General features: G+C 37.8%; 2 protein-coding genes and 1 long non-coding RNA gene across 4 annotated transcripts; 1 reads left to right on the top strand and 2 right to left on the bottom strand.

The window, feature by feature from the left end:
- Positions 1–6367: 6367 nt before the first annotated feature.
- LOC149113379 (GFP-like fluorescent chromoprotein cFP484) lies at positions 6368–9818 on the top strand. The gene is made up of 5 exons (XM_089288267.1): positions 6368–6493; positions 6591–6691; positions 7787–8005; positions 8779–9003; positions 9407–9818. The coding sequence occupies exons 1-5, from the start codon at positions 6491–6493 to the stop codon at positions 9546–9548; spliced, it is 690 nt and encodes a 229-aa protein (XP_089144393.1). The 5' UTR covers positions 6368–6490; the 3' UTR covers positions 9549–9818.
- An 8510-nt stretch (positions 9819–18328) lies between these two features.
- On the bottom strand, positions 18329–21762 carry LOC149113378 (GFP-like fluorescent chromoprotein cFP484). Of its 2 annotated transcripts, XM_089288266.1 has the most exons (5): positions 21653–21762; positions 21455–21555; positions 20141–20359; positions 19144–19368; positions 18329–18740 (listed from the first exon to the last, which is right to left on the bottom strand). In XM_089288266.1, the coding sequence occupies exons 1-5, from the start codon at positions 21653–21655 to the stop codon at positions 18599–18601; spliced, it is 690 nt and encodes a 229-aa protein (XP_089144392.1). In that variant the 5' UTR covers positions 21656–21762; the 3' UTR covers positions 18329–18598. The 2 variants fall into 2 exon arrangements, with proteins under 2 accessions (XP_089144392.1, XP_089144391.1); XM_089288265.1 differs by lacking the exons at positions 21455–21555; positions 21653–21762 and having other exon boundaries at positions 20141–20511.
- Positions 21763–23147: 1385 nt separating this feature from the next.
- Positions 23148–25667, bottom strand: LOC149113377 (uncharacterized). The gene is made up of 2 exons (XR_016206795.1): positions 25141–25667; positions 23148–23283 (listed from the first exon to the last, which is right to left on the bottom strand). It is a non-coding gene; the product is annotated as an uncharacterized LOC149113377 (long non-coding RNA).
- Positions 25668–27438: the final 1771 nt, after the last annotated feature.

Raw genomic sequence — 27438 nt, 5'->3', positions numbered from 1 at the left:
ACTTACTAATTTTCACCAGCCATGTGAAAAGCAGTTTAGTCGTGAAAGTAACCGCGTTTTGGAGGCCATGTTGTGACTCTCTCTATTTATACTAACTTTATTTATTTGATTAAAATTTAGTTCAAAAGTCACAATTGATAAAAGATAAAATAAAGGTTAGAAAAGGTTACATAATAAGATATGGTAAGGCGACCTAGGTGTTTAGCTGGCCGATTGACTTTCTTCTCTTACACGATAGAGCGGTTTTCAATTGAGGGTCCTAAAACCAAAACCAAAACCAATTACTTAACAATGAGACTACTCAGCTCATCTCAAACCGTGGTAAAACTAAAACCAAAGTAATTGTCTGATTACGTTCGACACTCAATTGAATACCACCCTATTACGTAATAAACTGCTAACACGATTACACTTGCGAAAAATAGTTAGTTGTCATCCCAAGAGCTGACCATTTTAAGAGCCAGTGCCCATAACTATGGACCAAACAACGGCACAAGTCGAAAAATCGATTTTGCTCATTTTTTGCCCATAGATTGGCCCTAGCTAGTAAACAAACGGAGCATAGTCAGTTTCTGCTAATGCAGCTTTTTTTGGGAGAAATTTGCTGAATTTTCCGAATATTTGATTGCTTCGCGCTCCGCAGAACAGCTACTTGAGAATCTTTCAATGGTCTTTACATTCAGCTCAGGTCGTCATGGTATGACTGAGTGAAAAATAAAATAAATCGAGGTTTCGTTTGACCCCGAAACGAGATCGAACACAAACGCAAAATATTACGATGTGTTTCAAACGAATTATAGCACTAAAATATCGCCATATTTTTCTATGGGCTATAACTTTAAATGCCATAAAAACACTTTACACAGGTTAACTTTACACCCACCTGTTCGAAAATCAAAAAATATCTCTGGGCAAATGGTTTTAAGTCGCCCGCCTTGGCCTGTGCTTCTCTTAAATTTTTCCCTGTACCGCCGTGAGAATGTAAACAATTGCGTGACGCTGGCGATAACCCTGAATACATAATTCGTTTCCAACAAACCGCAGATGGCTATCTTAGAACATTTGGGTGAAAAAAGAAAAACATAATGGACCACTTTTAATATTTTGAAAGTCATCGCTTTGGAAATTTCGTTAATTAAAAACGCCAATTAAAAGCAATTTACTCGGAGCTCGGGTGTTACTGCTATGTCGTTTTAGGCTGTCGTTCTTTCTTTGATCATTTTAATTACAAGATCAAGTTCTAGAAAGAAAATCGTCCCAAGTTCATTTGTTAAACGTAATGACAAGTTGATATTGTTGGTTTGTAGCCTTACGTGATCTGAAGGAACGCTACAGTGATTAAATTTGTATTTGTTGATTTCGACGGATCGATTTTCGGTTAAACCTTTTTATTTGTACCAGCACATTTAGTGCTTTTTCTCCTGCTAAAAAGTCGGAAAAAGTAAAGTAAACAAATCCTAAAAGTCATAAATAAAAGGCATCGACAGTGCGAGTGTCTCGGTAAGCTGTTAATTTGAAGAATTACTGTGCTGGACGGATTGCTTTCCTGGTTACCCACGTACTATACATATAGTTCATTGTGCGCGAATGTTTCTGTTTCAAACAACTGAAATGCTCAATGCTTTTTTTTCTTTTTTTCTTCAGTCTTAAAACTTAAGGTTAGCGTTAGGCTAAACCCTAAACTGTTTTGGCGGCCAACCTATTTTTGGCTGATTGCTTAATCAAATTATATATATATTTCATTGAAATTCGCCCCTCTGTGACCGACTTCCGCGAACAAAACAAGATGGATGTTCGCTGTTCATTTAAGACTACAATCCTGGTCAAAAGTGTTGGGACAGTTACGGCAGATGACTTCACAGGCAGCCTCTCTTAAGACCAAAACCGCGCAAGCCCGCCTACCCCTCCCCTCCCCCTGTCAATGTTGATAAAAATCTTGAAGGAAAAAATCCTTGACAATAGCTTCAGAATAGCCACGTTTTAAGAATTGTTCGCCTCCTAGAACAGTATTCTCGAACTAAAGAGACGATAAGATAGATATTCACGTCTTATTCCAATAACAGCGATTTTTCAGCCATCGCGTTTGGTTCCAACACAACTGTGTAACCACTTTCTATTGTCCCTTTTTCCTTTTTTCCCACATTCGATCTAGTCTTCAGAATAGCTTCATTTTCATGCAACATTGCTAGGGGAGAGGGGGGGGGGTCAATTGTACTTGCTTCTATTTATCTTTTGTTCTAAAACGTTAAGGACGTAGTCGAGATCGTTGGTTTAGCGCGCAAAAAGGGGAGGTGTCCCAACAACTTATGGCCAGGATTGTAGGTTTACACAAGAGGAAATTGTTCCGGATTCGTGATAAATCCGGAATGTTTTAGTGCCGGATTGATTTTGCCGTTTACACAAAAGTGGACGAATCCGAAATAAAAACTCCCCGGTTTGGTCGTGTCTCCGGAGATTTTGAATCCGGAATTTAAAGTGGGAACTTTGAAACCGAAAACTTTTGAATTCGGAGAGTTTTGTCGTGAACGATTTTCTCTCGAATCCGGATATTTTTCCGCCTGTGATCTTTTGAGTTTGCGGTGGAACGAAAATGGTGGATTACACAATCCAGTCGTAGTCGAGTCGTAGGCACATTGACGGCCATTTGATGGCGGTCGCTGGGTGATTGCCTCGTGCTGTTTCAGGTGTAGGTAATCACTTTTATAACGGGTAATACCATACTCCTCAGAAACCCAATTTATACTTTACTGCGAAGATGACGACGATGGCACGATCGAAAACCTCGACGGTTTTCGACCCTAAACCCTAAATAAATACCTGGAGGGACCTGACATGATGGACAACTGTACCGTGGTCAGCGAGTTGAGAGAAAACTTCAGACTGTCTCAACCTACCCCTAGCCTTATTTTCGGAGGCATTTTGTTTCTCGTTGTCGAGGCAACAAACTGCTTGTTAACCATTCCATCATGAATGTTCCCGGAGTTATCGTCGTGTATAAACGGTTAAGAATCCGAATATCCTTTCACTGTAAACCCCTACTAATCCGAATACCTTAAAACTGATGAATCCGGGAACTCCTTTAGTGTAAACCTAGTCCTAGATCGACTACTGTAATGTTTATTTGTCTACCAGTGTTATGATCTGCAAATTTCAGTTAATTAATCAAACAACCAAAGTAGAAAAGATGGATTTTTCTCCCAGTATGATTGAAACTTAAACGCAATTTCTTCCTCGGGTAATTCAATTCAAGAAATTCCGGGTTTTCTAGCTGAGTTTGAGCATATTGTGTAGGTACAAATTTTCTACACAGCTAGAAGAGCTGAGATGCCGTCACGCAGTTAGTAGTTTATAGAAAGTATGGTATTTCTACTTGACTTTATTTGTCAGTCAATGATTCAGTTGCCATACTAAACCATAGAGGATTGGTTACGTGTATCTCTAAAACTGCCACCGTATTGTAAGTTACCAATGAAATCAATAGAATAAACAAGTGTTAAAATCATTTCCTGGAGTACCGTAGTAACGTTCTTTATCATGGATGTCGTGGGTGTTACAATGCAAATGAAAAACATATATATTTATACTAACTTAAACAAAAAACAAAAAACAAAAAACAAGAAAACATTTTCCATTATTTTATCCACACAACGTTTCAAAAATTGCTTTCATCGGATTGCTGGAAACGAATATTTTACTCGAGAGTGGCTATCCGCGTCACGCAATTGCTTACATTCCAACGGCGGATTTTGGGCAAAATCTATGAGAAACACAGGCCAAGGCGGGCGACTTGAAACCATTTGCCCAGAGATATTTTTTGATATCCTAACAGGTGGGTGTATATTTAACCCGTAGAAAGTGTTTTTATGGTATTTAAAGTTATAACCCATAGAAAAATATGGCAATGTTTTTATGCAATAATTCTCTTGCGACATACAGTAAAATTTTGCGTGTCAGTTTTATCTCTTTTCGGGCTCAAAACTAACTTTGATTTATTTTATTTTTCGCTCACTCATACCACGAAGACCTGAACTGAATATAAAATCCATTGAAAGATTCTCAAGTAGTTGTTCTGCGGAGTGCGAAGCAATCAAATATTCGGAAAATTCAGCAAAACCGGAAGTAGATTTTGAGCCCAGTCGGGTCGAAATCGTTTTTGGCGTATTTCTACCAAAGAATGCTGTATTAGCAGAAACTAACTATGCTCCGTTTCTATTCTTACTAAGACCTATCTATGGACAAAATACAAGCGAAATCAATTTTTCGACTTGTGCCATTGATAGGCGATTTAGGTCCATTTTTATAGGCATTCACTCTTAAAAGCACTTAGAAACGTGTTGCCTTTTCAGGGGAATCAAGGCAAGGACATTACAGAAATGTTAGAAATACTTGGTGTGTTCACTGGTTGTACTCAAGGTTACTCGATAAACTTTTTAGTGTGACTCTTTCTTAATATGAAGGTTAACGCTAACGAAATGAACGATATAAATTATATAAGTTATTGTAGAGTATTACATAAGTTATTAAATACAATAACTTATAAGAGAGGATGTATCTCTGCTCCATTTTCAACTCTTGGTGTAAAAAAGACACTTATTAGACTGATTGATTAAAAACCCAGGATGTAATGCCTAGTTTAATTTAAATCTGCTAAGCCAAATTAGACTGGTTGAATGAGTGATTGCGTCGAAGAAACAGGCAGATCTTATATATAGTTGTGAAAATATGTCAACTCTTTGTTAACCGAAGCAATCATATGAAGGTTAACCCTAATGCTAGCGCCCGGAAATGAAAATCAAGATAACAGTATCTTTACTTGATGATAAGATGAATTATGTAATTCCATATGAAAAAGTCCTTCTTTAAAGTTGCAGACAACTCTCCCGTACTTTTTGAATTCGTCGTTAATTCTAACGACTCACTTAAAACCAAAATAACAAATGTAGAAAGTGATAAACACGAACTTAAACTTACATAAACCGATTATACAACAATACGAAAAACGGCAAAAAAAAAAAAAAAAAAAAAAAAAAAAAAATTAGAAAGGAAAATACGAGATCACTTACAAGATCTGTATGGCACTCCGGAACTGACAATGACTGAATACAGCTAGAAAACTACGACGCTTTAAAACGGAATTTTGAAGCAAAAGAATAGACTTAACGAGGTTACGTGATAAACAATGGAAGATTACCTAACACGACGTGAAAAAACTAATTTACATTTAAAACCGCACGAAAAAGTAGGCAAAAATTAGCCTATAAACACAAAGACAAAAACAAAAAAGAAAAGGCGACCAAAAACGGAAAAATTTAACTCTTGTGGCTACAAAGGTAATTCCATGAATGTTTGCGTCATTACACTCGTTAGTCGATACCCCGAGGTGATTTTCATATCTCAAACTCGTTAATTATTCATGTCGTTGTTACCCAACCAAAACGCCTCATTCTGGTCAAGTGGATGAGTTTAGAAACCCAATAAAAAAAATAAAAAAAAAAACGAGTTGAAAACCGCAAGTGCTTGGAAACGATTTCAAACCCGTGTGTAAAATGGTTCTCAATCCGCATATTCATAGAGCAAGACCATCACATGAAGATGAACAACTTTATTTAATCACACAGAGTTACAATACACTTTAAAGCAAGCTTATTTACTGCTGACATTGGATGTAACGGTACAGTTGTTAAAGTCCCCAAAACAGAAAGAGCTATTCTTTTCTAAATTAAATTCTCCCTCATTGATTGCGACCTTGTCTTTTGGTTCGGTCTCAACCTTGCTTATACACTTCGGCCCCTAAAGTGGCACTTACATGGGAAACAACTTTCTCCTCCGGTTTTTATATTGGGTAGACTTAGGAATAGCGCTGGTCACACAAGTTTCCTCTTCTTAAGCTAGTTTAGGAGGTCTAAATCTGTACTCTGCCATCTGCATTGCGAAGCAACGTGCTCGCTCAGAGCACAGACAGTTAGGTAACAACGTGGCATCGAATGCAAATGAAATAATATCACAGTCCAGCAAGCAGCAATTAGGTGACAGGTTCACATTCCACGTCTCAAATAAAACATATTTAATGTCAGAAAACTTATTGTAATGATAATTCCTGCAAATTTTCTTTGTTGAAGAAGTAATTTCAAAAACTCGTGCTTCGGGTTTCAACAGGTTTCCAAACGCTCGAAAACAATAAAACCAAATGTTTTCTCGCCTTTGGAAACCGGTGAACAAACCCGAAGCACGAGTTTTTGAAATAGTACGTGAACAACGAAAACGTGTGGCTTGGTATGATAGACATCAAAGGGTTGCTGTTTGTTACAATGGGTTGTTGTTTGTTACATTAGGGTTCCTAGCTTATAATTGATTCAATTTTGGGTGTGACATTCAGGTTTAAAGCAGCATCCTCAGTGCTGAGGTCTCATTCACCCTGGTGATTTGGAAGAGAGCAGATCGAAAACAACAAGAGCTGTATTAGGCTAAAATCTTACTTGCGTCTACCATCATGGTAAGTGTTGCACGTTTCATTTTGACTGATGAATTTACTCTACTGCTTATTCTGAACTGGTGACTGATGTCAGACTGATTCCAATCTCTTTCCGCAGAGTGTGATTAAACCAGAAATGAAAATCAAGCTGCGTATGGACGGTGCTGTAAACGGGCACAAGTTCGTCATTACAGGGGAAGGAAGTGGCCAGCCCTTCGAGTAAGTAAAAGTTTGCAAATGTTTAATCATTGTGGTCAGTTTTACGGCACCCTTGCTTCGAGCATTGGTTAATTTTTTTTTTTCCATTGAACAAGATATGTAATATCGAGAATACGTCTAAAGCCGTATTTTAATCAGGATATCGCAGCAGATACATGGTTTATCTCTCTTTCCTTCGATTTTACGACCCTTGAGGTTACCGTACACCTTTCAAGAGTTGTCTTACGTCCAAGCAATGTCGCGCGTCCAGTTTAAACTGTAGACACCTAAGCCCCTGGTGGGACCAGACTGCTAAGTGTCTAGTTATTTAACCTTTCCATACTTAGTTTATCAGGTAATTCCCGCCTTGTTTCTGAGTTGTTTTCTTTTCCCCTGTTTCTCTTTCTTTGCCACATAGTAAAGTTGGTCGTCGCGTCATTTGTGTCAAAGTATGCACCGTAAAAGTACGCACTATTCAAAAGAATGAGCAACCAATTAACTCGGTCAAAGGGAACTTCCTGTAATGTTTGCGTATAGATAATAGAGGGAAATGATAATTTTGTTAACTATTTTGGGGGGTTGACCCCGCACAAAACCTGGCAGTATACAAAAGGCGGTTATGTGTGTTCACACAACCAACCAAGAGAAGCATTGCGATTGTAGTGTACACAATCAATGAGCATTAAACGAAAGATGGGCAGGGTCAAGGACCTTCCAACATAAATCTTAGCCAGTTTGTTTGTTTCCTTGATGTTTACCGACCTACCTAACCATTTCCCTCTATTCAAGTTTCTATAGTTTGGCGGTGTAAAAGAAAGCCACCAAATATTTACCAGGAAAGCAATAATCGTACAGTTCTGAAAGTTTGAGGTCAGACTGTCATAGTCAAAAGCAAATATTCACTTGTTTAATAAGGGCTTTATATAGTAACAGAATGCTGTTGATGAGAATTTCAGAACTATTCTTCGATTGTCATCAATGAACCAAAGTAACGAAGTCTATCTGGCGTCATTATCCAAGGACATTGTAACAGAGAAACAAACAAAAAAATCTGCGCTGCATATGAACAGTTTTTTTTTTTTTTTTACGTTTTTTGGTTTCTTGTTTGTGTTTTAGGGGAAAACAGACTATCACCCTGACAGTCGTAGATGGCGGACCTCTGCCTTTCGCTTTTGATATCTTGACAACAGCATTCGATTACGGCAACAGAGTATTCGCCAAATACCCAAAAGACATCCCAGACTATTTCAAGCAGTCGTTTCCTGAGGGGTTTTCTTGGGAACGAAGCATGACTTACGAAGACGGGGGCATTTGCATCGCCACAAATGACATAAAGTAAGTAAGATGTAGAGCTGATGGCTCTCGCTAAGAAGATTTATAGGAAATTTATAGGAACCAGCACAAAAAATTATTACGTGATACTTTCGTCGGAGAATTGCCATGCAAATTGTTATCCCAAGTCAGAGTATTCTGAAATTCTATCTACAAATCTTCGGAGCGATTGCGGTTTATTTAGTTCAGCTTTACAGTCCCTGTGGAATGAGTATGCTTCATCAATTAATTATTACAGGCTCGTGGAAACAGTCTTCCAGAGTTTAGAATCTGAAGAAGTTTGCACGATAAATGTGCAATAGATCTAAACAACTTATATGATAAAATCGCCAATAAAAGGTCATTTCATTGACATACTACGGAAATTCTTCACTACTCTTCACTATCTACTCCTCTTCTCTTCAGTTCAAAGCTGGCGCCAATATCCTTGTTTGACGTCAATAGCGCCAGTCTCCGTGTGCTTAGTAATCCCGACTTAATAAATTCATAAAAAAAAACGCGGTTTTAACCAACAACACAACTGGTTGTGGCAATTTGTTCTATGCAAAATAAGATTTAATCCCGCTAAAAATATATTTTGGAGTTATATAAACTTTAAGGCATTTTTCCAAAATAGTTCTCTCTGTGTATCATAAAAGGGAAGAAGAAAAAATTCGCCACTGGTTTTATCTGGTGTCATCTATTAAATTACATTGCTAAATATGTCTGTAAATGACGAAGTCTTCCTTTTATCTTTGCATGGTAACACTGACTATCTTTTATTTCTTTTTTATCAGAATGAAGAAAGACGTCGACAACTGTGACTGTTTTTTCTATGAAATTCGATTTGATGGGGTGAACTTTCCTGCCAATAGTCCAGTTATGCAGAAGAAGACCGTGAAATGGGAGCCATCCACTGAGGAAATGTATGTGCGTGATGGAGTGCTGAAGGGTGATGTTAACATGGCTCTGTTGCTTGAAGGAGGTGGCCATTACCGATGTGACTTAAAAACTACTTTCAAGTAAGTTTTTCTTTTTTATTATGCGTTTAAGATGTTGATGACTTACAATAAGGAGACATGAATAATTTCATCAAGACATGAATAAGTTTTAGTGGTCACTGTTACAGTGAAATCAGTGACCTTAGCTGCGACTTCTAGATTAGAGATGCCCCATGTGGGGATTGGTGTTGAACACTCCAAAAATATCTGAACCGCAAACACAAGATCACAAGTTAGTTATCCAGTGAACAACCTTGCCCAGGAGGGAATATTTATTTTTTTGTCAGGATAGTAAAATTCGGAAGGTGGCAACGATCAGGCTACAGTAGTAGTTTGCACTTTTGAAACAGTATTGTATTTGTTATATGCTGATACACTCAACCCAGTGTCACTAATTCGAGTTCCTTTGCTTCTTTGCATGCAGAGCTAAGAAGGTTGTCCAGATGCCAGACTATCACTTTGTCAATCACCGACTTGAGATAACATGGCATGACAAGGATTACGACAATGTTAAGCTGGATGAGCATGCAGAAGCTCATTCTGGGCTGCCAAGGCAGACCAAGTAAAGGCTTAACGAAAAGCCAAGGCGACAAAGAGTACAAGAAAGTAATATATATATATATTTCAATTGAAAGGCATTTCACTCGGAATTAGTATTTGATACTTTCAATTCAAGAATTTATTTTGCGATTTGCTAAGCACTAGCTTCATTGTTAAATTAAGTTAAAGACGGTTTAACATTTTTTCCGTATTACAACATAGACAAAGACGTCTTAAACCCAGTAGTGGTCAAGTACAAGTAAGAAAACTGTGGTGAGAATAAACTTGTAGTCGAAGCCAGGTTTTGCAGAGTTTCTTCTCATAGAGTAGTGGTTTTGGAAAGATTTTGAATTTTTCCGTCCCCTTCGTCGCACCTTAATTTTTTTGGTTTAAAACGGTAAAGTACAACAGGAATCACGCACTCATTCCTTTCTTTCTTTCCTTTTTAAACTTGGAAAATATTATTTTCCTAAGTTGTAGTGGTGAAGCGATTTCACTCCATCACTCCTTCTTCACTGGGTCACTTCCTGTTAGACATTTGAAACCTCGCGGGGGGGTGGGGGTGAGGAACTCGAATATGAAAAGGTCAGGGTTGTTCGTCGGAAAATTTGAATTTTACTCCCAAAGGAGACTAATATGGGAGTTGCTCGAGCCTATTAGACCCCTAAAAGATAGTACTTAAAACGGAATAGGTTCGATTTGCCAATGCAAATTTGTGGTGCTTATCAACAATCTAATGTCATGGCCCTCTGAAATTAAGTTTAAAACTTCATTAGTGGTATAACGGAGACGAGACAAGAAGTTGGATACTGATCCGATCGAAAATCGAAACTGAGCACTTTCTGTTGGGAAATACTACTGGCTCAGTTTTGATAATCACACTGCCGCAAAAGACGTAGTGAAAATTGCTTATTAACAGGCATTAACAACCTGCTTAGAATTTCGGACGATTTTAATATCGATAAAAAGTATCCGAAAATAAAATCTTTCGAAATTTTAAAGCGTCCGAAATTTTAAGTCTTTGAAATAATTACAGTATAGTATAAAACTTTAAGGTAGCACCAAAGCTCTTAGTTTTCATTATGGGCATGAAGCAAACTCTACTGATTTTAGACGCTGCTTGAGATTTATAACGGCTTGATAGAATTTTGGTTATTTTCTGATCGGTTTATCTCTAAAACCTTTGCTCGTCGACTCCGCCAAACAAAAGAAGCGAAGGCTATTAAACCGACAGATGTGTTTTGTTGGCAGAAAATGCTAATATCGGCTTTCTGTTGTCGAATGTTTCCATTTTCGGAAATATTTGCTCACCGAGAAAACTTCGCAGACACATACTGCAACTGATTAACTGAAGATTTGGTTGTCTTGTGTATATTTAAAAAAGTTGACTACGGAGCGTTTTAGGCTAAAGAATTAATTAGACATGCATACAAGCCAAGTGGCCCATCGGCCAGCGCTTATCTCCGGTTTCCGCAGCAGGAATCGACTAGGAGTAATTTTACTCCCCCCTGGATGGGATGCTAGTCCATCACAGGATTACCCCCAGCATTAATTCGCCGCTCCCACCGGGGTGTAGAGAGGAACTGCGAGAGTAAAGTGTCTTGTCCAAGAACACAGCACGATGTCCCCGGCCAGGGCTCCTCGATCCGGCGTCGAGCCCACTAATCATGAGCGATGTTAATTGAGTGTACTTTTAATATCAGAGGAAAATTGTTGGGTATTTGGGGAACATTGCGAGTATCATTCCAGTCTGGATAGACCAGAAAGAAATCTCAAATTGGCCTGTGAAGTTCACAAAATATATAATGAGTGGAATCCCAAGTTTTGGATCCTCCAAGGGAAATAAAAAAAATGGTTTGAAAAATCGGTTAGCTTGAGAAAGAAAAAAAAAGTAGAGAAGGGTAAACATTGCACAGGTGGTAATAAAAATTCATGACCCAAAAAATGTCGCAACGAACGACAAATCGTAAAATTTGAAGTTGTGCTCAACAATGTGCATCTTGCTGCAGTTCAAGGAAAATATAATATTCCTTGTTGGGGGCATTCAAACGACAATTTTCTATCAATCAATATAAACTTGCATTCTCTTGCATCACTGGCTGTCTGAAAAAACAACACACACTCATATCCACGTTTTATTTTTTTATTTTTTTTATTTTTTTATTGTTTGTTTTTACCCAAAGACAATTCTCGAAGCAATAGATGTCCAACAGTAGCGATTAAATGTAGACATGATGATAGATGTGAATGCAGCCATAACACTACTGGAGAAAAGACCTAAAAAAAATGGTCAAAAAAAAAAAAAAAATTCAGGTCTTTTTTTCAGTGGTGTTATGGCTGCATACGCACCGGTAACGCAAAAGTCATGGAGTTGAATCCCGTTCAGAGCTGAAAATTTTTTCAGGTCTTTTTTCCAGTTGTGTAATGGTTACATTCGCATCTATCATCATGTCCACACAATTCTCAAAGATAACAGTTTTCTGAGCTTTTGCTAACCAGCAGTGCCACAAAAGACACGAAGACAGACGATCCTTAGAAACATTTCTAATATTGTGGTTAACAGAAGCGAGCAGGAAGCCACAACTTTTATCACGTTCCGATGGTCCCAACAAATAAAAATGAGAGGATAAAAGACGGTGCTGCCATGATATACACTTTCATACAACTCGGTCTTGCAATAACCTGAGTAAGACTTTGGTAGGGAATGAGAAAGGAAAAATTCCAGGAAATCTAATTTTGTTTTCAAAGATCGAAATGCTTCGAATATAAGAATTAATTTGATCAGGTCCAAAAAAGATTTGTAGGTTAAGTAAACATTAAAGAAAAGAAGGCTGGGGTGAGTGACTTGCTGACTGACCGTGTGACATGTTTCCATTTTAAATCTTCCACCATTCACCATGCACGTTACAGTTTTAAACACAAACAGGAAGTGAAAAGCATGGGAACGAAAACAGATGAATTATTACTTACACTTACTGCAATCCTCACAAGCCACTAATCTATGATAAGATAAATCCACAGAACTTTGCTCCGACAACAGTTTAATTTTATTCTCATGTTAAAGGATGCCGCCCGTGTAGAGCGCCTTTTGGGGGAACTAGCCCAGTGAGCGAGGTACTCCTTGTCGTATAACAGCCAAAACACGTCCAATTGCAAGATGTATACTATCTAATATCTTACTTTCGATTCCTGACCCTTTTCCTTCTTCTCTGGATTACTCTTCTCAAAAAGTTCTTCTCTGTTATTCACTGACCCTATGCCTCCTTTTGAAAATCCGCCTCTCAAAATTGCTGATTATATGTATTTTCCAACGCTTAACCGAATTAAATGCATATACACTGCTAATCTTTCCTTAACAGCTATAAGCTCAAAATATTGCTAGCACATATTCATCACGTTATTTTAGTCATTAAAATTATTTTTCACTTATGTTCAACTTCTACCTAAAATCATTCAATACAGCTTTCTTTGGTAAGTAATAACACTAAATGTTACTAAGAACTATTTAACGCAGAGATCAAATAAACAGATCACGAGTCAATTTTCAACTGTACTATGATACTGTAAACAAGAGGCACACACAAATTGAGATAAATATCCTGAACTAAAACTGGATTGATATATCACATCACTACTTTATTCCCTGGAGTTCTTCAAGTAATGCATTTACTGGAAGTTGGAAAATCAACTAAAGAATATTCGTAATAACGGGTTTCAGAACCGAGTCATGATGGCCCAAAATGGACGGGGCAAAATTCCTCAAATCCATTATCGGTAATTACAGATCACGTAGAGAATCACACAACTTCATAAGCACTTTTTAAATCTTGAACCATTCTTGTTGTATTTTACTGTTTAAAACAAAGAAAAAGGTGAGAAGGAGCTTAAGGGGAAGCAAAGCAATTCAAAATCTTTCGATGCCAGTACTTTATGATAAAGATTTTAGGGTTGCATGCACTTTCAGGTATTTTTCGAAAATGGTTATCTCTGTGTATCATAAAAGGGAAAAATCGCCGCTGGTTTGATCTGGTATCATCTGTTAAATTATATTACCAACTATGCGTGTAAATGACAAAGTGTTCCTTTTATCTTTGCATGGTAACACAGACTATGTTTTGTTTCTTTTTTATTAGAATGGAGAAAGACGTCGACAACCGTGAGTGTTTTTTCTATGAAATCCGATTTGATGGGGTGAACTTTCCTGTCAATAGTCCAGTTATGCAGAAGAAGACCGTGAAATGGGAGCCATCCACTGAGAAAATGTATGTGCGTGATGGAGTGCTGAAGGGTGATGTTAACATGGCTCTGTTGCTTGAAGGAGGTGGCCATTACCGATGTGACTTCAAAACTACTTGCAAGTAAGTGTCTCTTTTTTATTATGCGTTTAAGATATTAATGACTCACAGTAAGGAGACGTGAGTAGGTTCATCAAAACACGACTAAGTTTTAGTGGTCACTGTTATAGTGGAATCAGTGACCGTAGCTCCAACTGCTGGATTATGGACAACTAATATCGGGATTGGTGTTGAACACGACTTCAAAGCTATCTGAATCTCAAAGGCAAGATGCAATCATTTACCCAGCAAACAATCTTACCTACAATGAAATAAGCTTGACTTTTGTCAGGGTAGTTAACTTCGGAAGCTGGCAACAATAAGTGCGAGGAGTTTTCACTTTTGAAACGTTAATGTATTTGTTATATGCTGATCGATGCACCGAGCCCAGTGTCACTAATTCGAGCTCATTTCCTCCTTTGCGGAGCTAAGAAGGTTGTCGAGTTGCCAGACTATCACTTTGTGGACCATCGCATTGAGATTTTAAGCCACGACAAAGATTACAACAAGGTGAAGCTATATGAGCATGCCGAAGCTCATTCTGGGCTGCCAAGGCCGGCAAAGTAAAGGCTTAACGTAAAGCCAGGACGACAACAAGCAGAAGAAAAGTTGTTGGGGTTTTTTTCTAATTGAAAACCATTTACTCGGAATTAGTGTTTCATACTTTCAATTCAAGGATTTCTTTTGGGATTTGTGAAGCACTAGCTTTAAAGTCAAACGTTGTGAAAGATAGCTTCCATTTTTTGTGAAATTACAGTAGTAGTCAAATACAAGTAAGAAAACAATAGTAGGACTAAGCTTGTTGTCAAAACCAGGTTTTGTAGAGTGCTCTTATCATAAAGTACTGGCATCGAAAGATTTTGAATTGCTTTGCTTCCCCTTAAGCTCCTTCTCACCTTTTTCTTTGTTTTAAACAGTAAAATACAACAAGAATGGTTCAAGATTTAAAAAGTGCTTATGAAGTTGTGTGATTCTCTACGTGATCTGTAATTACCGATAATGGATTTGAGGAATTTTGCCCCGTCCATTTTGGGCCATCATGACTCGGTTCTGAAACCCGTTATTACGAATATTCTTTAGTTGATTTTCCAACTTCCAGTAAATGCATTACTTGAAGAACTCCAGGGAATAAAGTAGTGATGTGATATATCAATCCAGTTTTAGTTCAGGATATTTATCTCAATTTGTGTGTGCCTCTTGTTTACAGTATCATAGTACAGTTGAAAATTGACTCGTGATCTGTTTATTTGATCTCTGCGTTAAATAGTTCTTAGTAACATTTAGTGTTATTACTTACCAAAGAAAGCTGTATTGAATGATTTTAGGTAGAAGTTGAACATAAGTGAAAAATAATTTTAATGACTAAAATAACGTGATGAATATGTGCTAGCAATATTTTGAGCTTATAGCTGTTAAGGAAAGATTAGCAGTGTATATGCATTTAATTCGGTTAAGCGTTGGAAAATACATATAATCAGCAATTTTGAGAGGCGGATTTTCAAAAGGAGGCATAGGGTCAGTGAATAACAGAGAAGAACTTTTTGAGAAGAGTAATCCAGAGAAGAAGGAAAAGGGTCAGGAATCGAAAGTAAGATATTAGATAGTATACATCTTGCAATTGGACGTGTTTTGGCTGTTATACGACAAGGAGTACCTCGCTCACTGGGCTAGTTCCCCCAAAAGGCGCTCTACACGGGCGGCATCCTTTAACATGAGAATAAAATTAAACTGTTGTCGGAGCAAAGTTCTGTGGATTTATCTTATCATAGATTAGTGGCTTGTGAGGATTGCAGTAAGTGTAAGTAATAATTCATCTGTTTTCGTTCCCATGCTTTTCACTTCCTGTTTGTGTTTAAAACTGTAACGTGCATGGTGAATGGTGGAAGATTTAAAATGGAAACATGTCACACGGTCAGTCAGCAAGTCACTCACCCCAGCCTTCTTTTCTTTAATGTTTACTTAACCTACAAATCTTTTTTGGACCTGATCAAATTAATTCTTATATTCGAAGCATTTCGATCTTTGAAAACAAAATTAGATTTCCTGGAATTTTTCCTTTCTCATTCCCTACCAAAGTCTTACTCAGGTTATTGCAAGACCGAGTTGTATGAAAGTGTATATCATGGCAGCACCGTCTTTTATCCTCTCATTTTTATTTGTTGGGACCATCGGAACGTGATAAAAGTTGTGGCTTCCTGCTCGCTTCTGTTAACCACAATATTAGAAATGTTTCTAAGGATCGTCTGTCTTCGTGTCTTTTGTGGCACTGCTGGTTAGCAAAAGCTCAGAAAACTGTTATCTTTGAGAATTGTGTGGACATGATGATAGATGCGAATGTAACCATTACACAACTGGAAAAAAGACCTGAAAAAATTTTCAGCTCTGAACGGGATTCAACTCCATGACTTTTGCGTTACCGGTGCGTATGCAGCCATAACACCACTGAAAAAAAGACCTGAATTTTTTTTTTTTTTTTGACCATTTTTTTTAGGTCTTTTCTCCAGTAGTGTTATGGCTGCATTCACATCTATCATCATGTCTACATTTAATCGCTACTGTTGGACATCTATTGCTTCGAGAATTGTCTTTGGGTAAAAACAAACAATAAAAAAATAAAAAAAATAAAAAAATAAAACGTGGATATGAGTGTGTGTTGTTTTTTCAGACAGCCAGTGATGCAAGAGAATGCAAGTTTATATTGATTGATAGAAAATTGTCGTTTGAATGCCCCCAACAAGGAATATTATATTTTCCTTGAACTGCAGCAAGATGCACATTGTTGAGCACAACTTCAAATTTTACGATTTGTCGTTCGTTGCGACATTTTTTGGGTCATGAATTTTTATTACCACCTGTGCAATGTTTACCCTTCTCTACTTTTTTTTTCTTTCTCAAGCTAACCGATTTTTCAAACCATTTTTTTTATTTCCCTTGGAGGATCCAAAACTTGGGATTCCACTCATTATATATTTTGTGAACTTCACAGGCCAATTTGAGATTTCTTTCTGGTCTATCCAGACTGGAATGATACTCGCAATGTTCCCCAAATACCCAACAATTTTCCTCTGATATTAAAAGTACACTCAATTAACATCGCTCATGATTAGTGGGCTCGACGCCGGATCGAGGAGCCCTGGCCGGGGACATCGTGCTGTGTTCTTGGACAAGACACTTTACTCTCGCAGTTCCTCTCTACACCCCGGTGGGAGCGGCGAATTAATGCTGGGGGTAATCCTGTGATGGACTAGCATCCCATCCAGGGGGGAGTAAAATTACTCCTAGTCGATTCCTGCTGCGGAAACCGGAGATAAGCGCTGGCCGATGGGCCACTTGGCTTGTATGCATGTCTAATTAATTCTTTAGCCTAAAACGCTCCGTAGTCAACTTTTTTAAATATACACAAGACAACCAAATCTTCAGTTAATCAGTTGCAGTATGTGTCTGCGAAGTTTTCTCGGTGAGCAAATATTTCCGAAAATGGAAACATTCGACAACAGAAAGCCGATATTAGCATTTTCTGCCAACAAAACACATCTGTCGGTTTAATAGCCTTCGCTTCTTTTGTTTGGCGGAGTCGACGAGCAAAGGTTTTAGAGATAAACCGATCAGAAAATAACCAAAATTCTATCAAGCCGTTATAAATCTCAAGCAGCGTCTAAAATCAGTAGAGTTTGCTTCATGCCCATAATGAAAACTAAGAGCTTTGGTGCTACCTTAAAGTTTTATACTATACTGTAATTATTTCAAAGACTTAAAATTTCGGACGCTTTAAAATTTCGAAAGATTTTATTTTCGGATACTTTTTATCGATATTAAAATCGTCCGAAATTCTAAGCAGGTTGTTAATGCCTGTTAATAAGCAATTTTCACTACGTCTTTTGCGGCAGTGTGATTATCAAAACTGAGCCAGTAGTATTTCCCAACAGAAAGTGCTCAGTTTCGATTTTCGATCGGATCAGTATCCAACTTCTTGTCTCGTCTCCGTTATACCACTAATGAAGTTTTAAACTTAATTTCAGAGGGCCATGACATTAGATTGTTGATAAGCACCACAAATTTGCATTGGCAAATCGAACCTATTCCGTTTTAAGTACTATCTTTTAGGGGTCTAATAGGCTCGAGCAACTCCCATATTAGTCTCCTTTGGGAGTAAAATTCAAATTTTCCGACGAACAACCCTGACCTTTTCATATTCGAGTTCCTCACCCCCACCCCCCCGCGAGGTTTCAAATGTCTAACAGGAAGTGACCCAGTGAAGAAGGAGTGATGGAGTGAAATCGCTTCACCACTACAACTTAGGAAAATAATATTTTCCAAGTTTAAAAAGGAAAGAAAGAAAGGAATGAGTGCGTGATTCCTGTTGTACTTTACCGTTTTAAACCAAAAAAATTAAGGTGCGACGAAGGGGACGGAAAAATTCAAAATCTTTCCAAAACCACTACTCTATGAGAAGAAACTCTGCAAAACCTGGCTTCGACTACAAGTTTATTCTCACCACAGTTTTCTTACTTGTACTTGACCACTACTGGGTTTAAGACGTCTTTGTCTATGTTGTAATACGGAAAAAATGTTAAACCGTCTTTAACTTAATTTAACAATGAAGCTAGTGCTTAGCAAATCGCAAAATAAATTCTTGAATTGAAAGTATCAAATACTAATTCCGAGTGAAATGCCTTTCAATTGAAATATATATATATATTACTTTCTTGTACTCTTTGTCGCCTTGGCTTTTCGTTAAGCCTTTACTTGGTCTGCCTTGGCAGCCCAGAATGAGCTTCTGCATGCTCATCCAGCTTAACATTGTCGTAATCCTTGTCATGCCATGTTATCTCAAGTCGGTGATTGACAAAGTGATAGTCTGGCATCTGGACAACCTTCTTAGCTCTGCATGCAAAGAAGCAAAGGAACTCGAATTAGTGACACTGGGTTGAGTGTATCAGCATATAACAAATACAATACTGTTTCAAAAGTGCAAACTACTACTGTAGCCTGATCGTTGCCACCTTCCGAATTTTACTATCCTGACAAAAAAATAAATATTCCCTCCTGGGCAAGGTTGTTCACTGGATAACTAACTTGTGATCTTGTGTTTGCGGTTCAGATATTTTTGGAGTGTTCAACACCAATCCCCACATGGGGCATCTCTAATCTAGAAGTCGCAGCTAAGGTCACTGATTTCACTGTAACAGTGACCACTAAAACTTATTCATGTCTTGATGAAATTATTCATGTCTCCTTATTGTAAGTCATCAACATCTTAAACGCATAATAAAAAAGAAAAACTTACTTGAAAGTAGTTTTTAAGTCACATCGGTAATGGCCACCTCCTTCAAGCAACAGAGCCATGTTAACATCACCCTTCAGCACTCCATCACGCACATACATTTCCTCAGTGGATGGCTCCCATTTCACGGTCTTCTTCTGCATAACTGGACTATTGGCAGGAAAGTTCACCCCATCAAATCGAATTTCATAGAAAAAACAGTCACAGTTGTCGACGTCTTTCTTCATTCTGATAAAAAAGAAATAAAAGATAGTCAGTGTTACCATGCAAAGATAAAAGGAAGACTTCGTCATTTACAGACATATTTAGCAATGTAATTTAATAGATGACACCAGATAAAACCAGTGGCGAATTTTTTCTTCTTCCCTTTTATGATACACAGAGAGAACTATTTTGGAAAAATGCCTTAAAGTTTATATAACTCCAAAATATATTTTTAGCGGGATTAAATCTTATATTGCATAGAACAAATTGCCACAACCAGTTGTGTTGTTGGTTAAAACCGCGTTTTTTTTATGAATTTATTAAGTCGGGATTACTAAGCACACGGAGACTGGCGCTATTGACGTCAAACAAGGATATTGGCGCCAGCTTTGAACTGAAGAGAAGAGGAGTAGATAGTGAAGAGTAGTGAAGAATTTCCGTAGTATGTCAATGAAATGACCTTTTATTGGCGATTTTATCATATAAGTTGTTTAGATCTATTGCACATTTATCGTGCAAACTTCTTCAGATTCTAAACTCTGGAAGACTGTTTCCACGAGCCTGTAATAATTAATTGATGAAGCATACTCATTCCACAGGGACTGTAAAGCTGAACTAAATAAACCGCAATCGCTCCGAAGATTTGTAGATAGAATTTCAGAATACTCTGACTTGGGATAACAATTTGCATGGCAATTCTCCGACGAAAGTATCACGTAATAATTTTTTGTGCTGGTTCCTATAAATTTCCTATAAATCTTCTTAGCGAGAGCCATCAGCTCTACATCTTACTTACTTTATGTCATTTGTGGCGATGCAAATGCCCCCGTCTTCGTAAGTCATGCTTCGTTCCCAAGAAAACCCCTCAGGAAACGACTGCTTGAAATAGTCTGGGATGTCTTTTGGGTATTTGGCGAATACTCTGTTGCCGTAATCGAATGCTGTTGTCAAGATATCAAAAGCGAAAGGCAGAGGTCCGCCATCTACGACTGTCAGGGTGATAGTCTGTTTTCCCCTAAAACACAAACAAGAAACCAAAAACGTAAAAAAAAAAAAGGAACTGTTCATATGCAGCGCAGATTTTTTTGTTTGTTTCTCTGTTACAACGTCCTTGGATAATGACGCCAGATAGACTTCGTTACTTTGGTTCATTGATGACAATCGAAGAATAGTTCTGAAATTCTCATCAACAGCGTTCTGTTACTATATAAAGCCCTTATTAAACAATTGAATATTTGCTTTTGACTATGACAGTCTGACCTCAAACTTTCAGAACCGTACGATTATTGCTTTCCTGGTAAATATTTGGTGGCTTTCTTTTACACCACCAAACTATAGAAACTTGAATAGAGGGAAATGGTTAGGTAGGTCGGTAAACATCAAGGAAACAAACAAACTGGCTAAGATTTATGTTGGAAGGTCCTTGACCCTGCCCATCTTTCGTTTAATGCTCATTGATTGTGTACACTACAATCGCAATGCTTCTCTTGGTTGGTTGTGTGAACACACATAACCGCCTTTTGTATACTGACAGGCTTTGTGCGGGGTCAACCCCCCAAAATAGTTAACAAAATTATCATTTCCCTCTATTATCTATACGCAAACATTACAGGAAGTTCCCTTTGACCGAGTTAATTGGTTGCTCATTCTTTTGAATAGTGCGTACTTTTACGGTGCATACTTTGACACAAATGACGCGACGACCAACTTTACTATGTGGCAAAGAAAGAGAAACAGGGGAAAAGAAAGCAACTCAGAAACAAGGCGGGAATTACCTGATAAACTAAGTATGGAAAGGTTAAATAACTAGACACTTAGCAGTCTGGTCCCACCAGGGGCTTAGGTGTCTACAGTTTAAACTGGACGCGCGACATTGCTTGGACGTAAGACAACTCTTGAAAAGGTGTACGGTAACCTCAAGGGTCGTAAAATCGAAGGAAAGAGAGATAAACCATGTATCTGCTGCGATATCCTGATTAAAATACGGCTTTAGACGTATTCTCGATATTACATATCTTGTTCAATGGAAAAAAAAAAATTAACCAATGCTCGAAGCAAGGGTGCCGTAAAACTGACCACAATGATTAAACATTTGCAAACTTTTACTTACTCGAAAGGCTGGCCACGTCCTTCCCCTGTAATGACGAACTTGTGCCCGTTTACAGCACCGTCCATACGCAGCTTGATTTTCATTTCTGGTTTAATCACACTCTGCGGAAAGAGATTGGAATCAGTCTGACATCAGTCACCAGTTCAGAATAAGTAGTAGAGTAAATTCATCAGTCAAAATGAAACGTGCAACACTTACCATGATGGTAGACGCAAGTAAGATTTTAGCCTAATACAGCTCTTGTTGTTTTCGATCTGCTCTCTTCCAAATCACCAGGGTGAATGAGACCTCAGCACTGAGGATGCCGCTTTAAACCTGAATGTCACACCCAAAATTGAATCAATTATAAGCTAGGAACCCTAATGTAACAAACAACAACCCATTGTAACAAACAGCAACCCTTTGATGTCTATCATACCAAGCCACACGTTTTCGTTGTTCACGTACTATTTCAAAAACTCGTGCTTCGGGTTTGTTCACCGGTTTCCAAAGGCGAGAAAACATTTGGTTTTATTGTTTTCGAGCGTTTGGAAACCTGTTGAAACCCGAAGCACGAGTTTTTGAAATTACTTCTTCAACAAAGAAAATTTGCAGGAATTATCATTACAATAAGTTTTCTGACATTAAATATGTTTTATTTGAGACGTGGAATGTGAACCTGTCACCTAATTGCTGCTTGCTGGACTGTGATATTATTTCATTTGCATTCGATGCCACGTTGTTACCTAACTGTCTGTGCTCTGAGCGAGCACGTTGCTTCGCAATGCAGATGGCAGAGTACAGATTTAGACCTCCTAAACTAGCTTAAGAAGAGGAAACTTGTGTGACCAGCGCTATTCCTAAGTCTACCCAATATAAAAACCGGAGGAGAAAGTTGTTTCCCATGTAAGTGCCACTTTAGGGGCCGAAGTGTATAAGCAAGGTTGAGACCGAACCAAAAGACAAGGTCGCAATCAATGAGGGAGAATTTAATTTAGAAAAGAATAGCTCTTTCTGTTTTGGGGACTTTAACAACTGTACCGTTACATCCAATGTCAGCAGTAAATAAGCTTGCTTTAAAGTGTATTGTAACTCTGTGTGATTAAATAAAGTTGTTCATCTTCATGTGATGGTCTTGCTCTATGAATATGCGGATTGAGAACCATTTTACACACGGGTTTGAAATCGTTTCCAAGCGCTTGCGGTTTTCAACTCGTTTTTTTTTTTATTTTTTTTATTGGGTTTCTAAACTCATCCACTTGACCAGAATGAGGCGTTTTGGTTGGGTAACAACGACATGAATAATTAACGAGTTTGAGATATGAAAATCACCTCGGGGTATCGACTAACGAGTGTAATGACGCAAACATTCATGGAATTACCTTTGTAGCCACAAGAGTTAAATTTTTCCGTTTTTGGTCGCCTTTTCTTTTTTGTTTTTGTCTTTGTGTTTATAGGCTAATTTTTGCCTACTTTTTCGTGCGGTTTTAAATGTAAATTAGTTTTTTCACGTCGTGTTAGGTAATCTTCCATTGTTTATCACGTAACCTCGTTAAGTCTATTCTTTTGCTTCAAAATTCCGTTTTAAAGCGTCGTAGTTTTCTAGCTGTATTCAGTCATTGTCAGTTCCGGAGTGCCATACAGATCTTGTAAGTGATCTCGTATTTTCCTTTCTATTTTTTTTTTTTTTTTTTTTTTTTTTTTTTTTTTGCCGTTTTTCGTATTGTTGTATAATCGGTTTATGTAAGTTTAAGTTCGTGTTTATCACTTTCTACATTTGTTATTTTGGTTTTAAGTGAGTCGTTAGAATTAACGACGAATTCAAAAAGTACAGGAGAGTTGTCTGCAACCTTAAAGTGCCACTGTAACGAAATTTTTGTATGTGAGATTTTTGCTTAGTAATAAAGTTTCAACCTTACTTGGAAACACTGCAAACTTTTTTTTCGCATACGGTAAGCGAAAACTGCTTTTTCAGCCGTTCGAAGTTGGCTGGTTAAGCCCAAAATTGGCGGCCATTTTGGCGCGGCCAAAACAGCCTAGTGACGTCACTGGTTGTATTACTCTCATGGCGCGCTGAAAATTTAGAGTGATTATGGGCGAAGAGATTACTGTTCGAAGCCCCCCCAAAAAACATCTTAAGGACATCTCAGAGCTGTAAAGCAGATAATAACAGTAGCCTTAGAGATGAAGAGGTCGAGAGTCGATCCTGGGGCTTTCCAGTCTATTTAATTGGATATTCGCAGGATATTTTATGTAGGCAAGCAAACGAGTGGGAGTTCTTAGATCGCAAAATGATCGGGACTCTTGGTGAAATGGCCAGCACTCAATTAAACAATCTCTACACTCATAAAGTAAAAAAGACATGAAAACAAGAGGAAGCGGCTTTTGAAAATAATATCCGGACTGCTGCTGCACGAATCGCAGCAACAACGCTTCGAGTTTTCGAGTCGCTTCGCTTCGAGGAGACCGGACGCTTTGTGAGTTTCACAGCGGACGAAATTGTGCCACAATGACCTTTAGTCCAGTTGTATCTGCTACATCCTACAAGTTATCACAACAGCAACAATTTAAGAAACCCTCTTCTTTTATATGAGGGAGCGAATTTAAACTAAGCGAAGGTAAACTAAGCTGCCATGACCCAGCAGGTATGCTTTCAGGAAACGAGAGAAAGCGTGACAATGTCGGCGGCGAAAGGTCATATATGCAAATTAGTTCAAATTCTGTTTAATAAACCTTCGAAAGGAGTGTAAACTAGTGACATTTTAACGAATTGTTTTGAACTTGGATACTATTAAATGAAGATCATAGACATGAGTATGTGCTAAGGAACTCAAAGTAATCCATCGGCCGTGAAATATTGCAATTGGGAGATACGTGTAAAAGAGAAGCGAAATTCCCGCTTTGTTTACACTGATACGTATGCGTCGATAAACCAAACCCTGCTGCGGATCAAATTTTCGAAGATACATTTTGTCTACCACAAGAACTCTCACTTATTAGCATCATAAAAAGATGCCCTCTGTGTGCAAAGAAGTACTCGACTCAAAGCTTGTGGACCCGGCGTTAATAACTTCGTGATTTTGCGGATGGCTGATGCGCTTACGGCTTTTAATGCAGTATTAAAAGTTGCCGAGGATATATTCGAACCTTGTTAATAGACCTTAGATAAACGTGAGAATCCAAATTTCAGAACTAGGCTGAAAACAGACGACGAAATATCGTGTTTAGGCTTTACGACGTGATTTAAAAGTTGCCACACTCGTCCTCGAAACATCCAATCGAGTACTCAAGATGTTCGAAAAGTGTAGTGAGCTGTTCTAATCTGTAGCATTTATTTTGGTGAATCGACACTCTCTGGCGCCCCCCAACGTTTATGATGTGTATTTCTTATCAAGGCTGGACAGAAATTACAAGGTAGAAAACTAGTAGGTATCGACAATATGAAGAATAAACTTGAATAAATCAAGTGAAAACAAGAAAGAATCTATAGCGCTTCTTGCGTGAATACAACCAGTGACGTCACAAGGTCCTTAAACTCGGTTCCAGAGCCCGGACACAGTTTTGCTCCAAAAAGTCGACTTCAACAGCTAAAAAAAGCACTTTCCGTTAGGATTTGACAGAAATAAAGTTCACCATTACTTTAAGCACGTTTGAAACTATAGATTGGGATAATAAAAGAGAGTACGAAAATTTCGATTCAGTGGCACTTTAAAGAAGGACTTTTTCATATGGAATTACATAATTCATCTTATCATCAAGTAAAGATACTGTTATCTTGATTTTCATTTCCCGGCGCTAGCATTAGGGTTAACCTTCATATGATTGCTTCGGTTAACAAAGAGTTGACATATTTTCACAACTATATATAATATCTGCCTGTTTCTTCGACGCAATCACTCACTCAACCAGTCTAATTTGGCTTAGCAGATTTAAATTAAACTAGGCATTACATCCTGGGTTTTTAATCAATCAGTCTAATAAGTGTCTTTTTTACACCAAGAGTTGAAAATGGAGCAGAGATACATCCTCTCTTATAAGTTATTGTATTTAATAACTTATGTAATACTCTACAATAACTTATATAATTTATATCCTTCATTTCGTTAGCGTTAACCTTCATATTAAGAAAGAGTCACACTAAAAAGTTTATCGAGTAACCTTGAGTACAACCAGTGAACACACCAAGTATTTCTGACATTTCTGTAATGTCCTTGCCTTGATTCCCCTGAAAAGGCAACACGTTTCTAAGTGCTTTTAAAATGGTCAGCTCTTGGGATGGCAACTAACTATTTTTCGCAAGTGTAATCGTGTTAGCAGTTTATTACGTAATAGGGTGGTTTTCAATTGAGTGTCGAACGTAATCAGACAATTACTTTGGTTTTAGTTTTACCACGGTTTGAGATGAGCTGAGTAGTCTCATTGTTAAGTAATTGGTTTTGGTTTTGGTTTTACGACCCTCAATTGAAAACCGCTCTATCGTGTAAGAGAAGAAAGTCAATCGGCCAGCTAAACACCTAGGTCGCCTTACCATATCTTATTATGTAACCTTTTCTAACCTTTATTTTATCTTTTATCAATTGTGACTTTTGAACTAAATTTTAATCAAATAAATAAAGTTAGTATAAATAGAGAGAGTCACAACATGGCCTCCAAAACGCGGTTACTTTCACGACTAAACTGCTTTTCACATGGCTGGTGAAAATTAGTAAGTTTATCGGATAGCCCAGAGGAAAAAGGATAATTTTATTCTCCCTTGCAAGATCTTACAGTGCGAACACTGAACACTAAAAGTATTTCTGCAATGTTGAATGTCCTTAGCCCTCGATTAAAAGTAGCTATAGCTATTCGAAATACCGCCTGGAGAGGTACATGTAGGTCTATGGTGAAACTATTTATCAACAAAATTACTCTAAGCTCGATAGCTTTCGGTCATCAGTTTATAAGAGGTACCGAGTTACAACGCATGACTTACAAGTATCCCACAAGAATAAGCTGTAAGGATTATTTCGCCCGACAAAAACTCCACGGCTTTAACATTTCGTGTTGGGGCGACTTTTGGCGATGTGAGGGTCCCTCTCCTCGGTTTGCACGTGTTGGCATTGTACCTCGCCTTCACCTGCTCTCCACAAAGAAAAAAAAAAAAAAAACCTGGCGTCGTGTTGAAAGAGTTTCTTTTAAAATACATAATTTCACGAAGTGCGAACGAAGCCTTGTTTCAGCGACATAATCAGTCAATCAGTCAATATTAATCTCAAACTGGCTCAGTAATTTTAAATAAAACTAGTTATCACATTCTAGGGTTGTTATTAATCGTTCTCATTTTTTTCAAGCTAAGATTGGAAAAAAAGGTCGGTGTGTTTTTTTATTTTTTGAAATTGGAGCAGAGTCTAGGATCATTCAATAACTTCTGTAATACTCTTCAATAACTTATGTGCCTAGAAACCTGACGAGAAACAAGGAAACACAGACTTGAAGCGAACTAGGTTTAGTTTTATTCATACTCTTTCGTATATTTAGGCTCCAAAATATAACCATTTTTCTCATACAAATCCTATAAAATTGTTGTGTAACCTGAGTACTATCTGGACTAATGTTTTTACAAACAAAGGCATTTTGAGGTCAACAAAAATTTCAAGACGCTGGTTGCTTGACTTGAAACAAAGTGATACATATAATCATCTTAGAACGTTTTGAGACGGATGCTTGCTTCAAAAATATATTTTAAAAGTATTTATAATTTATATATTTCCTAAAAAATAGTACCAGAATACGGTGATAAGAACCGCGATGCTGTGAAGTCTATAGGCTAGAAAGGAAGTTGCAACAATGGCGACTTTCTCTTCCAGTGAACTTGCAGCAGGAGCCCATGACCATGGTCATGGGCTCCTGACTTGCAGTTTGTTATTCGCAATAGCCATATTTCATAATAATTTCAGTACACTACTGAAGAATTACTGTATTACTTAGCACAACAGTTAACATAAAGTTAAACCCAACACATAACA

This window comes from Orbicella faveolata, unplaced genomic scaffold, assembly GCF_042242905.1.
Source record: "Orbicella faveolata isolate gen_17 unplaced genomic scaffold, um_ofav_v1 contig_15, whole genome shotgun sequence".
NCBI classification, from domain to species: Eukaryota; Metazoa; Cnidaria; class Anthozoa; order Scleractinia; family Merulinidae; genus Orbicella; species Orbicella faveolata.
This window is presented reverse-complemented; position numbering and strand designations above follow the sequence as displayed.

Excerpts from the sequence above, each read along its gene's own strand:
- LOC149113378 (XM_089288265.1), bottom strand. The coding sequence starts at position 20,496 with ATGAACCAAAGTAACGAAGTCTATCTGGCGTCATTATCCAAGGACGTT. Across the intron at positions 19,369-20,140 it reads ATCGCCACAAATGACATAAA|AATGAAGAAAGACGTCGACA; the intron begins GTAAGTAAGATG and ends CTTTTTTATCAG. Across the intron at positions 18,741-19,143 it reads GACTTAAAAACTACTTTCAA|AGCTAAGAAGGTTGTCCAGA; the intron begins GTAAGTTTTTCT and ends CTTTGCATGCAG.
- LOC149113379 (XM_089288267.1), top strand. Across the intron at positions 6,692-7,786 it reads GGAAGTGGCCAGCCCTTCGA|GGGAAAACAGACTATCACCC; the intron begins GTAAGTAAAAGT and ends TTTGTGTTTTAG. Across the intron at positions 8,006-8,778 it reads ATCGCCACAAATGACATAAA|AATGAAGAAAGACGTCGACA; the intron begins GTAAGTAAGATG and ends CTTTTTTATCAG.